This window comes from Chironomus tepperi, unplaced genomic scaffold (genome assembly GCF_022539635.2).
Source record: "Chironomus tepperi strain 1889 unplaced genomic scaffold, CSIRO-AGI_Ctep_v1 contig_262, whole genome shotgun sequence".
Taxonomy (NCBI): domain Eukaryota; kingdom Metazoa; phylum Arthropoda; class Insecta; order Diptera; family Chironomidae; genus Chironomus; species Chironomus tepperi.
In genome coordinates, this window is record NW_027226384.1 from 368,810 (window position 1) to 382,681 (window position 13,872).

The 13,872-nt window shown below is 33.2% G+C and overlaps 5 protein-coding genes across 6 annotated transcripts; 2 read left to right on the forward strand and 3 right to left on the reverse strand.

Annotated features, from left to right (window-relative positions):
• Positions 1–6: 6 nt before the first annotated feature.
• Positions 7–1,250, reverse strand: LOC139091908 (uncharacterized). The gene is made up of 3 exons (XM_070642156.1): positions 1,090–1,250; positions 584–701; positions 7–248 (listed from the first exon to the last, which is right to left on the reverse strand). Exons 1-3 carry the CDS (start codon positions 1,190–1,192, stop codon positions 98–100), a joined length of 372 nt encoding a protein of 123 aa, XP_070498257.1. The 5' UTR covers positions 1,193–1,250; the 3' UTR covers positions 7–97.
• Positions 1,251–6,704: 5,454 nt separating this feature from the next.
• On the forward strand, positions 6,705–7,399 carry MED9 (mediator complex subunit 9). Its single transcript, XM_070642066.1, has 3 exons — positions 6,705–6,896; positions 6,987–7,069; positions 7,157–7,399. The coding sequence occupies exons 1-3, from the start codon at positions 6,787–6,789 to the stop codon at positions 7,261–7,263; spliced, it is 300 nt and encodes a 99-aa protein (XP_070498167.1). The 5' UTR covers positions 6,705–6,786; the 3' UTR covers positions 7,264–7,399.
• Positions 7,400–7,532: 133 nt separating this feature from the next.
• On the reverse strand, positions 7,533–10,735 carry GTPBP1 (GTP-binding protein 1). Its single transcript, XM_070642062.1, has 4 exons — positions 10,493–10,735; positions 9,393–9,985; positions 8,209–9,157; positions 7,533–8,150 (listed from the first exon to the last, which is right to left on the reverse strand). Exons 2-4 carry the CDS (start codon positions 9,939–9,941, stop codon positions 7,777–7,779), a joined length of 1,872 nt encoding a protein of 623 aa, XP_070498163.1. The 5' UTR covers positions 9,942–9,985; positions 10,493–10,735; the 3' UTR covers positions 7,533–7,776.
• Positions 10,736–10,776: 41 nt separating this feature from the next.
• Positions 10,777–11,688, forward strand: Josd (Josephin domain containing). Its single transcript, XM_070642065.1, has 2 exons — positions 10,777–10,991; positions 11,107–11,688. The coding sequence occupies exons 1-2, from the start codon at positions 10,919–10,921 to the stop codon at positions 11,541–11,543; spliced, it is 510 nt and encodes a 169-aa protein (XP_070498166.1). The 5' UTR covers positions 10,777–10,918; the 3' UTR covers positions 11,544–11,688.
• On the reverse strand, positions 11,548–13,704 carry eIF3d1 (eukaryotic translation initiation factor 3 subunit d1). Of its 2 annotated transcripts, none has more exons than XM_070642064.1 (3): positions 13,483–13,704; positions 13,126–13,402; positions 11,548–13,057 (listed from the first exon to the last, which is right to left on the reverse strand). In XM_070642064.1, exons 1-3 carry the CDS (start codon positions 13,568–13,570, stop codon positions 11,716–11,718), a joined length of 1,707 nt encoding a protein of 568 aa, XP_070498165.1. In that variant the 5' UTR covers positions 13,571–13,704; the 3' UTR covers positions 11,548–11,715. The 2 variants fall into 2 exon arrangements, with proteins under 2 accessions (XP_070498165.1, XP_070498164.1); XM_070642063.1 differs by having other exon boundaries at positions 11,548–13,072.
• Between the last annotated feature and the right edge of the window lie 168 nt (positions 13,705–13,872).

Consider the following 13,872-nt stretch of genomic DNA (forward strand, 5'->3'; position numbering starts at 1 on the left):
AAATAATCATAATGTGAGAGACTTCTTAAATGTCGCAAAAATATATATATTTTTATTGGATCTCCATTTTTACCCATTAATTAATAATTTGATTTCTCTAACATAATAATTTTCTTACAATATGTTTTACGTCATGTAAATCGGCTGGCTCAGCGCAGTAAAATGCTGTACAACATTGTGGATATGGTTTTGTGTAGTCACGTTCGAATCTCTTGCAACTTGGATCATGAATTGAGAATGTTCCACAACTGGAAAGGATCATTTTGTCATGGATTATTCAGAGACCTTAATTTGGAATCAGAGTTGCAAAACAGGCACCTGTGACAGGTAAAAACCGTACAATTTCTTGATAATTTGTATGGTTTTAAAGAAGCCTAACAGAATCTGTAACAGGTACCTGTTTTGCAACTCTGTTTGGAACTCATTAGTCCAGTGTTGAACAACCTGAATGCCGCTAACATGTTTCAGAACCCTATGCCATGTAAGGTTTCAATCGAGGCTCACCACTAAGACGTGCCGCAAAACCAATAGGTTGCCCACCATTGCACTGCATCAGTCTAATTAAACATTCAAATTCACTTACCCAGCAATTCTTATGCTGTAATCATCATAACAGGATATTTCCTCACAATCTCTCTTAACAGATTCATCAATTTTTAGTAAAAGCTTCTTGTCTTCATAGTAGCAATGTCCATCATGGTCTGTAAATTGATTTTATTAATATTGCAATGAATTGATATTGTTGTTATAGAGCATTCATGTGCTGTTTGGGGATTCTATTGCTTTAAATATCCTGAGCGACACAATGAGGAACCATATGGAGCCTTCATCCTTGTCTGGGGCTTCTTTATTTGTGTTGCTTGGGTATGCTTGTGATCCGAGCCACACAATGCGCCAAACCGCACTTTCTGCAGTCAAAATGGGTCAAATGATCTACCGTCATGATTCCATCAGAACAACCTTGCGTCTTACCGTCTGTACGGCAACCCATTGACTAGCCATACCTAACACAATGTCCTCTTCGAATTGATTATCATGATCTGTCGGCCCTTAACGAGCCCCAAACTTCCCTAGTAAATCAATATTTACCTTTACTCTTTCCCAACTCCCCAGGAATAATGTATAAATATCCAAACGATCCAATAAATATAGAAATCAAAACTAAAACTGTCAAGAAATTTGATGCTGACATGTTTATTTAGTTCAATAGCTTCTAGCTTAATTGATGAACAAAAACTAAATGAGATTTGATTATGAATTTAGTAAAATTTGTATATAGTCATTTAATGTAAGGAAATAGCTTATAAACAAATAATTTATTAGCATTTTGATGATTATGAGAATATATTTTTTGATAACAATATTCTCACTTGAAGTAATTACTCAAATTATAATTGAGGAAGGCTTGTTGTTGATATTGTTGTTTTTGTGTAATGGAAAAGAGAGGAGTAGGATTATTGGAATTTAAATGGTGAAGCTTTCTTTGATGTTGATTAGTGATTTTAGAACTTTATAAGGAACTACGATAATGGGAATCCTATCACCAAAACAGACCATGATTGTGACGAAATGTGGACTTTCTAAGCCAGAACTTTGATAAATTTGACTTTCTGTTCCACGTCACAAAAGTGAACAAAAGTGAAAGGGGATGAAACTATGAATGTTCAATTTTTAAAATCTCAAAAATACGTTAAAATTTTATAAAATTTTTAATTGTGATGCAAATGAGTTATGTTTAACCGCAAAAATGCGATTTGCTGAACTCTGCTGTTCTTCTTTAAGGATCTCAAGGGATCTACAAGCCTATGGTAAAATGCGGACAACCACACTTTTCGTCATAATCTGCGATGAACACATCGTCAAGTAATTTCACGCCTTGCCGACAATACAGCGATGTAACGTTGATAAACACGTTGTTCTATTCAGGACAGAGTTGCAAAACAGGCTTCTTACAAAACCATACAAATTGTCAAGAAATTGTACGGTTTTAACCTGTGGCAGATGCCTGTTTTGCAACTCTGATTCAGGATGGATAAACCCCGAATTGTACTAAAATACATTATAATTAGTTAATAGCAATTGAATTTCCAGTGATTCTTAATGGCACGTGTCTAATTCCAACATATTTTAGTCCATTCAAGATCCTAAGTGTTAAAAGTCTATGAATAAAACTTTGTATTCTATTCTAGAATGGAAATCATAAAGGACGTTCAAAGAAAATTCGAATATTAATTCCATAAACAGCGCAAAAAAATGAAGCAAACTATCCACAATCAAATAAGAATAAAGAATCTAATTAAAACGCCTTTAAAAATGGACCAAAAATCCCATTTAATAATGAATAAAATAAGAATTTCCTAGAACAATATTTCCAGTATTTATATGCAAATTTAAAGGAGATCAAAAGCTATTATAATCGTATCAAAATGAGTTAATTCAGATCAGTTCCTTTGAAGTTTCATAATTGATAGCCGATTCCATTGGTATTTCTCTTAATTATCTGTTAAACGCTATTTACAAATGTGAAAGGTAATAAATTGGTGGAATATATGGAGTGGAAGCACACAACGAGCACATTCATAAGACAACGGATTCGATTAAACTAATTCCATTTAATTAATTATGATCTTTAACAACAGAATGAAAAAAAAAGACAAAAACAGCAGTGCTGTGGAGACCACCAAAATAGAATTTTAAAAAATATGAGATTTCTTTTAAGACAAAAAAAAAAAAAAGCTTGCGCGTCTACCTCATGATGATTCTGTTCATCCATAAAATAATCTTTATCTGAAACATAGAGGAGTAAAATTCCAGAAGCTGAAAGCATTTAACATTTAAATTTTCAAATTTTTTTTTTTGTCTTCTCCATTTATGTGAATAAAAGTAATGTTATGCCTCAAAGATGAGTCGCTCCTCAAAAAAAAAAAAATATATGTGTTTATGTGAAGGAAATTGAGTAAGGAAATTAATCATAAACTTGGTTTGATATATGGAAGAGACGCATTAGCATAGTGTTAAGTCACAAACAGCACAACCTGTTCTCTAGGTCAGCACTTAGTCGCTGTTTGAACGGTAAGACACAAAGTTGGTCTGAGGAACCTTGGCAGTTGATTTTGAACAATTTTTACAGTGAAAAATGCAATTCGTAAGTCAAAATTTATATGCAGTAGTACCTAGAGTTCGACTTTTACATTAAAAGTCCAAGTCGACTTCGACCTTTATGAAATAAAAGTATCATATTACGTGAAACATCATCAACTGAAAAACCAGGTCAAATGCTGTGATTAGAGGTCTCAATTTTGCTTGTTCCTAGTAACTGGTCATCTTGGCTACTGTGTCGACAACATTCAAGTTAAAGCTAGGAGGCAAATTCAATTTCAAATTGAGTTGAATCGACTTCAAGTTCTGATTAAAACGCGGATCGCAATAGTTAACGCTCTTCTCAGCTCATATACGAGCTTTATCGCCAGCTTCCGCCTGCCAATTACCAATACCAAATGCAATGCTGTCTCTATCGACAGCTTCCTTCCATGAGTTCTTCGGTCTACCACGAGCTCTCTTACCATCCACAAAGTCTGATTTAAAGACCTTATTTAGTTGAGCTTCTACAGGTCTTCTAATAACATGTCCAGCCCATCGAAGCCTGTTTACTTTGACTCTTATAGTAATATCAGCCACTCAATATAGCTGGTACAGTTCTGCATTGCTTCTACATTTGTATTGGTCACCTTCTTTCTTTGGGTCCAAAGATGTCTCTGAGAATCCTGGATGAAGATCCGGGAATGTTAAATTGAGGTAAACATTGTTAAAAACTTCAAAAACAATCCCTAACTCTATTTTTCCTCTTTCTATTGATCAATTTCTTCCTATTCCTTCAAAAACTTTACAAAAACTAATTTTCAAGTCAGCCAAATGATATCCAATTCCCAAATATCCCTTTTTGAACTAAAATACGCGTATAAAAAATTATAACAAAAACGAATTAAAGAAATATAAGAGAAAAAAAAAACATTAGCCTCATAAAAGTCGCGATAAAGTATATGAGATCATTTTTCTGGCAATTCTTCTTCTTTCTGCGGAGCCAATTTAATCTCTTTCTTTTTTCTCTGCTTCAAAATTTTTTTATTTCATAAAAATCGCTTATAAAACGATTCACTTTAAAATTAATGGGACCATTTTCGACGCTCCTCTCGGATCAACGTTTAACTCTTTTAATGACTTTAAAAGAAGGAGAAGAAAAAGGTTTTTCTGATGAAGAAATTATATGATCTTTTATTGGAACTGCAGCAAATTATTTAACGATTCGAAATATTAATTCATTAAGGGAGAAAAAAATACTGAAATTGATGATTTTTGTGGATAAAAATGATAATTAAGCAATATTCATTAAGAATCAATGTTATTTTTTACCACAAAGTGGAATTATTTTATCGATGTTATTTTGTTGTTATTAAAAAATTCATTAAAATAAGATTTTTATGGAAATAACGGATTTTTGAAATTTGAATGAACTTTGAGAACATTTCAAAAGTTTTGATGTAACCAGAAATTGTATGGTTTTATAGGAAATGTTCCAAAATATTTTGATAAATTAAAGCAATCCACGAAAGAATTGAAATTCAAATTATTTGAAACTAACGGTTTTTTGAAGTTTGAATGAATTTTCAAAACACTACAACAGTTTTAACGGAACAGAAAATTGTATGGTTTTATATCAAATATTCCAAAATATTTTAATAAATTAAACCATTAAGTCCAATCCAAGAATGAAAAAAAATTCAAATTGATTGAAAAACTTGAATAAAATGATAATTAACAACTTATTAATTATTCCTTATTAATTCAGCAACAATTTTAATCAAATCATAAACGAATCTCATTTTTTTAATAAAAAAAAATCTAAATAAAGATTTAATTAAACGTCGTGACTACAAGAAGCATGAGAATTTTTGTGTTGGTGGTAAATTAAAATACATCTCCTAAAGTCATTGAAATGACTAAATAATCAATAATTAATTACCTAACAATTTAATGCCCGCTACTCTTTTCTCTCGGACTTCTTCAATTCTTTTCTTTTATCTTATTCCTTTTTATTCTTTATTTTTGTCGCTTTATTTTGTCGAGTAGATGGATTATCTGGTGGGTATTTATGATTTTGAAGCGCATATTTTGTGTGGTCAACTTACCATTGATTTTAAATGGCAAGTTTTTTGTCCAATTGAACTTCAAAAGCTACCGCAAATGCACTTCATCTCCATAATAGCCATATAATCCATAGCAACTATCTATGACATCTCCTAATCCATCTCCACAACTTCAAAAAATCTCACTCCAATTATTTTCCACTTGATCCGAAATCCAATAACGTATCAAACCACCCAATATGTTAATTTATTGATCAAGATGGTATGCAAACACATGATACAAGCCATTCATTGACAGAGGCTACTGGAATTTCTCAGTATTTAAGATCTTTCTTCTTTTTTCATTCGCTTTCAACTTTTATTAATGCCGCTCTGTTCACAAAATTTCTCATTCTATCTTGTTTGTGTATTGTTGTAATGTCTGATTGTCTTAATTACTATCAATAAAGGATGAAGAGATTTAATTTCTCGATCAATTAAGCTTCATTTGTTGTTATTTTGTGCTGATTTATTGAGCGGAAATTGAGGTTTAATTTCAATAAAATTCGCTAATTAGGAATTATTTAGAGATTTTCAATGATTACTTACCTAAATTGACAGGAGATAGGTCTTTTTTCTGTGAATTTTAATGAAGAAATGGAGATTTTTGAAGAATTTTCAGTCTGTTTATATGGAAAATAAGAGCGAATTGGGGCAAATTGGAAGACAATTTTCAAATTCAAAATGTACGTTAAAAATCAATTTTCTATTTTTGATTGAATTTTCAATCTCCAATAGTTCTATATGCGCTGCTACTACAAACCCCTATCAACTTAACCCATCATACACAAAAAATGTGAAACAATTAATCAAAATCTTAATGACAATTGTGTGCGTTGAAATTTATATATTTTTTTCTTTGGGAACTGTTCCCACTTAACATTCTATTTGCTTATTTTCTCATTATAGCTTCGATAATCATTAATAAGATGAATAGTGGATATCTATTACATGGTAGTAGAAATCTTATTTCAATAGCTTTTTTTAGGAAATTCTTAATTTTTATTTCCTTAAAAATGTTGAAAGAAACGACAAATTTCATAGAGTTTAATTGTTTTATTTTAAGCGGCTAATGCTGTAGGTCGATAATCTTACTTTGATGGTGTTAGACAAGTGATTCAAGCCTATTATATGCGGAATGATTACTTACTTACTTCGCTGGATGTACAGATCAGGTGTGATCCATGGAATCTCTCAGTTGACGTCTAAAACTGGGTCTATCGCTGATTGTTATTTGCCAAATGTCAATTTCAAGTTCTGCAATGTCTATCAACAGCCTCATTCCAAGAATCATGTGTGGATATTTCATCAAAATATCTTCATTCACGTTTTTCGTTGAAATTGGCAGTGGAACAATCAAATTTCATGATGAAAAAGCCATTTCGAATCAAAATACAATCTAATTTCCTGATCCAGTAAGTCAATTCAATCTATAAACATTACCAATGCTCAAAAATCAACCCCAATTGCTTTGCAACCTCCAAATTCTTTTAACGGTTTTTCAAAATTCAAACTAAGCAACAATCGAAAAAAAAACAGAAACTCAACAACTTTTTATTCATCAACATTTCATTTAATTTAGTTAACATTCCGCCATCATAATATGAGTAATACAGAAGAAAGCATACCACAAATTGATGTCATATCTGTATTATCAGAAATAATACGTAAATTTGAACGCTATAATTCATCAATTGTCGAGACAAAGAGCATGTAAACAAAATTATTACAACAACAATATTAATTAGTCTAAAAATATCGTCTTTATTACGATTAATTTTCAATTTTTCTTTATTTAAACAGCGAGTCGCAGGAAGTGTCACAGAAGATTATTGAATTTCAGAAACGTCTAGACGAGGCAAGAACATTAGTTAAGTCAATTCCTGGTAAGAATTTGATGATTTTTGATGTCGTAATCATTTTGGAAAGTTTCCTCAGAATTTATATTAATTATGGCATATCCATCTTTTTAGGCATCGACCAATCAAAATCACAACAACTCGAACATTTAGAGAGTCTGAAGAAGCAACTAGTCTCAAAACAAGAATTAATTAATAAGTACAAACAATACAACTTTTAATCATGGTTGTTAGACGAATACTCCAGTTATTATTAAGTAGAAATGCAGATCAAATAGCTGAGAAGCTGTCAGACTCATATGTTATGAGACGAGCAGCACAAATGGTCGTATCAGTCTTTTACCGCACCAAAGCCATCACAGAAGAGAATAATTTGAGTAGATTTGCTGATTCCGACAAACTCAAATCAATATTAGATAAATTTCAAAAGAATATAGCCGAGGAGATGCAAAAGGCTAAAAGTGAATTAGAGAAAAAACAAATGAAGTGATTTATGCTTGAAAATATCCTTTTATTACTTAAATAAAATATATTTTTTGTCTCAACCAGAAAACAAAAGGATTTTATGGGAGTGTTCGGTTTGGATAATTGCCTGAGACGTAAGAAATCTAATGGATATCAAGATTCCCACAGGAAATCAAGTTAAACATCAAATTTCATGTCAAAACAGATATTATTCAAATCGAGGACCCCCTTCATGTTAAATTAAAATTTTCGGAGAATCAATGAAAGAATTACTGAGTAGTGGAGCTTGATTCGGTCACATCAGTCGATTGTGTTGGCGCATTAAATCGTTTTCGTTTTCCACCTCGTGTCTTGACGTTACGCTTGTCTGTTGACATCTCAAGCACTGAATCTAAATTAGCCTTAACGTCATTTGTACCAACATTTGGATTTTGATTTTGCTGATTTTGACTCTGACTTTGTGTATTGCGAGATTGCATTTTTGCAGGCTTTGTGCGATTTGCATTTGATGACGGCGTATGATGTAATGGCTTTAGGACATTACCGACAGCTTTTGTACGACCTTCACGGAAAACCATTCGTTGTCCAATTTTGATGTATTCTGGATGCTTGATGAATCTGAACTTGACAGTTGCTTTGTCACCTGTAAATGCATTAATAAATCAATCTGAGCTATAGCAATAATTATAAGCCATCCATACCTGTTCTCAGACAGTCCTTATTCATAGTCAGAATGGAAGCTGTTTGTCGAATGGAACCACAGTGAACCATTGCTTGATATCTTTGTGATATGGTTGTTGGATGATGCAGAACAAGAATTTCACCCTCAAACTCCCAGCAGGCTTGTGGATTTATCTCTTGACTGACCATTACCATTCCTTTACGGATCTGAGATCTTTTGATCTTTTTCAATGCAAATGATGCTGTTTGCCCGCTTCTTACTTCCCGCACATTCATACGCTTTCGATGAATGCTTTTAACTGGAATCGGCTGGAAGTGACCGAGCAAATCAGGTCCAAGCATCAGCACATCATTAAGTCTAATGACGCCTTGCAAGCAAGTTCCGCTCACGACTGTGCCTACACCCGGCACTGAATATGAATCATCAATTTGAAATTCAGCTGGTAAATCATCGAGTCCAGTCACACGTGTTGTCAATAGATTCAAAAACATTTTAAGTAAGTCCAAATTTTCACCAGTCACATTTGATACTTGGAAGATTGGACACAGTCTCTCAGATACAAAGTTTGTGGCCGACAGCACAACTTCATCAGCTGTGCGCACCATAACTGGAACCTTTCGACATCCTTGTGATTTTAAAATCTTAACCAGTAGCTTTAATGTTTCCTGAAGAATATTTGCCGGACACATGTCAATTTTGGTAATGACAACAAATAGTGGCACACTTAATGCTAGTGATAATCCCAAATGCTCCTTTGTCATTCCAATGATACCGGAATTAGCTCCAATCATAAGCATACCGAAATCTGGCGCATGTCCAGTCATTCCAAAAACTGTTGTCTTTAAATACTTTTCGTGTCCGGCAAGATCAATAAATGTAATGACTTTGGATGATTGTTCGCATATCTTAACCCAATCGAGATGTCCGTGTTCAGCACGATTCACGACATTACCTAGCGAATCAAATCCCTAAAAATGGAAGAGAGGAAATAACGGTCAAAATTTGTTTGAATTTTTAACGGTTTTGTAAATTTTTGAATTTTATAACGGTTTTGTAAATTTTGAATTTTCAACCGGTTTTGTAGAATTTGAATTTTTTTAGCGGTTTTGTAAATTTTGAAATTAATAATAACTGTCAATTTTTGCTGACTTTTAGTGATTTCTACGAATTATGCAATAATTAAGCAATTTTTGAAATACTCACCAAAATATCATTTCCAACTGAAGACGTTCGTCCCGACTCCATTTCGTGCTTATGACGAAACAGTCGCTGTCGAGCAAATCCTCTGCCATTGTCAAGTTCACCATGTGTCAATACGCCCAATAATGTACTCTTTCCAGCATCGACATTACCAACGACTGCGACACGAATTTCCATGAAATCAGTCTCATCAACCCTCTGTCTTATCAAATATTGACCTGTCGTTCCTTTTTCGCCTTTCCTCTGCCGCAGTTCAACACAATCGGCATTTAATGTTGCAGCTAATGATTGTAGCGTAGCCAATGAGGCTAAATATTCCTCACTGTCCAGTCCATTGTCACTTGCATCCTCACCAACGCCAAGCTCGTAAATTGTCTCGCCACGACTTTCGGCTATTCGCTCTTTTAAACGTTTCTGCAGTAGCTCATACTGCTCCTCTGTTGGACTTACTAGCACTGTCTTACTGCGAATGCTTGAATAGTCAACAATCACTGATGGTAATTGCAATTCCTGCAATTGGTCGTTAAGCTTGTTTAGTTCCGTCTGTTCCATTGTCTATTGATTGTTGTGTTCAATATCTTCTCATGTCAAAATATCTGTAATAATGTTAATTTTTTGAATTTTTAACGGTCTTTCACATTTTGAATTTTAGCGGGATTTGAATGATAAATTAAAAATAATTATTAACTGTAAACTTCAATTAATTTGATTAATGACATGTTTGTTAAAGCACTGCGTATAGAATGAAATTAATACGTGATAATGCACGCAATTTAACTTAAGTAGATGCTGCAATATTGTGAAATCACAAGAACAATTCTTAAATATTGATTTCGTCATCCTTTTTAAAGATGTTTAGACAGCTGATTTTCAAACACAATTAAGCCAACGTACTCAGTAACTGTATTAGCTATGAAAACAAAATATCAAAAATTGTGTAACAATTTCCTATACGCTGGCACTTTTTGTAATAAAAAAATGAATTGAAAAAAAATGGAAAGTTGGCAGACGTGGGAAAAATCGAGGGATTTAATTTATTTTTGATTATTTTGGTACATTTGCACAATCTTGCACCGAGAATAAGTCAATGTACTTGAACTTACAAATATTTTTGTGATTAAATCTCTTTTTTCGTCACTTTTTCTTCAGATTTTTTTTTAAATTTCTTTATTTTGTCATTTCACTTTAATTTAATTATTTCGGAAGCTTTTCTCGACTGGAAATGCTTTTCTTATCAGTCCTTAACTGTTTATATCAATTATTTTTATCACTTTATCATAAATTTAGTTAATTTTAGCAAAATCACTTCATTTATTTTTCTTTCTACAATTTTTAGGGTTTTCAACTTTATTGATGACGGTTGCACTATTTAACTTTAGGGTTGTCAACATGCATTTAACGATCAATTAAAATTTAAATTTTGGACATTCCGACAAATAACAGCAATTACAATTTTTTCTGTGCCAGTTTTGTAAATATTTTGTTGTACCAAGACTCTGCATGTAAAGCAGCACAATCAAGTCTTAGAAATGAGCGCTATTTACCATGAAAGACAGAGTTTAATGTATTGTGCTATACATGCACTAAACAATCTAATGCAATGTAAGTATTCAAATTTTATTTAAATTGTTAACTTTTGGATAATTAATTTCACGTGATATAAACTGGAAGTTCTATCCTGGATCTATGAAAAATAATAAATCTCATGCTTTTTCAGGCAAATCATTCACAAAACAACAATTTGATGCAATATGTAGTGAGTTATCAAGCAGTTACATCAATCCACATAAATCTGTGCTGGGTATTGGGAATTATGACATAAATTCCATTATGAAGGCACTAGAATCAAAAGACATGACAGTAATATGGTATGATAAAAGACGTGAGATTACAAGGGAATCGATACAGCTAGATGAATCTTATGGATATATCATGAACCTGCCTACAGACTATACTTTCGGTTTCATCACATTACCATTGATTAAAAGTCGGCACTGGATATCGCTTAGGAAAGTTAATGACAAGTATTACAATCTAGATTCTAAACTGGATAAGCCAAAGTTAATCGGAAATGAAGAGGACTTTGTGGCACATCTGAAAAATGAAATGACAAGTAATAATAAGGAACTGTTTATTATCAAATCAAAGAGCTAAAATCTTCTGTTTAGTGGTGATAAATACGATGTTAAATATATCAAGCCACCAACGAATTTCTGCAACATTACTTTATTTATGTATCCGATAATAATATAAAAGTGGTGAAATTTTTTTATATAATTAATTATGCTTAAACTAGAAATTTAGTTCGATTTTTTTTACTTCTCATTTACTTCTTGGATTCTTTTGCGTTACTTCCAGTTGTGCCTGCTTGATAATTGTATAAAGGTTTGAATGGAGTCTCTTCGCTGCTCTCATCACTTTCATCGGAATCAAAAGTATTGTCTGGGATGTCATAAAGTCGGATGACGGGCTTGTTTGGATCCTTCATGATCAAATACTTGCCGTCCTTTTGTTTCATGCAAATGTCAACGATACATCTCAATATACCCCAAGCATTATCCATACTAAGATTAATTTGAGTTGCAAATTCGTGTGGCTTAAATTGTTGTGTTCCTAAAATGACGTGCTTAGAGGAATCACGAACATGTGCACGTGAAACATAGCCGAATTTAATTTGATCAGATCCAGCCAATAATGCTTGGACAGTCCATTTTGCCAATTTACAAGCATTATTTCTTAATTCATTTGCAAGAACGGCACCACGTTGTGTATCAAGCTTTTGACGCCAATCAACACCATTAGCTAATTTTGAATCCCATTCATTTAGTGCCTTAATCGTGATAAAGTGAGTCTCGCCAGTTGGTGATATCATTACAGCATCATGCTCACAACGAGCAATCAATTCAATTCCATTATTCAAGTTCCATGAACGATATCTATATCCAACCGATGCAACTTCACCTTCTTCATCATCCAAGAATGGATTTGAGTTATCAAACTTATATTTCTGTTCAGTTGCTCCACCTTTCAATACTTGCTGACTGAAATTGTGATTTATGAATGTTGCTTCAATTGCGAGATTTCTTGGCGAGTTCAAGGAATTTCCATCATCTTGTGGTGGCTCAACAGCTGTCTCATTGACAGTCAATAAATCAAATTCAGTATTGTCACGCTTGTCCATGAATAATTTATCGCCAAATTTCTCAATAACAACATCCCAGCTGTAATTTGATCGTGTGCAGCACATAATTGTTGCTAAAATTGAATCCGTTGCATACACATTACCTCTTGTCTTTGACAATTTTCTGATGACTGGATCGTCAGTTGTTGTTACTTTATGGAATATTCTATCGACACCTTGTAATGCACGCTCATTCTTAATATTGACACGATCGTATGTCTTATCATAGTATTCTAATGTTCCATAACAAGCAATATCTTCACCTTCCTTAATTCCAGGCAATGATAATTTTTGCAAACGTGGAAAGTCCATATCTTCAATAGCAACCCAATCAGGACGGACAGTAACTGATGCATCACGAATCTTTTGTGGATGTCCACGCATACCCCATTTTCTTGTATTTCCACGACGTTGATCTCGTGTCTTAACACTCTTGCCTAGTGTTGTCATACTACCGACTTGTACGCCACCGCGTACACCACGACCACTGGAATATTTCCCACTAAATCAATTAATAGATCCAGTCATGTATTAAACATATTCATAATAGCTTACCGAGAACCTCTTGCATTACCACGGAAGCGACCGCGTTGATGAGGAGGCTTTTGAACTCTTGCCGAGTCAACAAGATGGAAAGTAGTCTCGTCTTCATCATGATAATATGAATATTGACTTCCGCCGGATCCAAATTGTGATTGATATTTGTTCGAATATTTTTTATCAGTCTGTGCCGTTCCAGCCCAATCGCTAACTTTTCCTAAACGATCGCTCTTGCTGAATGGCTGATAAGGCATATCCTTAAATGCTTCTGGCAATTCGCAAGGACCCCATCCTAAATTTTAATGAATATTGAATTAAATAAGGTTGGAATTTTTGCTTTCACTTTGTTAAGAAAATTTCAATGTTAATTACCATTTTCGTTCCAATCTAGCTTGCCTGGCAAAAAAGCCACCTTCTCTTGACTCGGAGTCTTCGAGATCGGTATTACATTTTCACTCATTTCTCCTGTTAATTAAACTTTTTCCGATTTAAGTTTTTTTCACTTTTTTCGCGTGTCGTGTCAAAAATTAGAAAGTCACTGAAGTTCTGTTCGTATGTCCAACGCGCTTTTATAGCATTCAAGCTTGTTTTGTTGTCTATTGAATTGTAAATTGTCGATTACCTAGAAATTCAGGTAGTTTTATTAAATTTAGAAACTTTAATAAAATTGAAATTTGGATATTCAATAATACCGGCTTTTTGAAATTTGAATATTTTCAATACAATGTCAATGATGATTAAGGTTTTTATGCATTTTCAGAT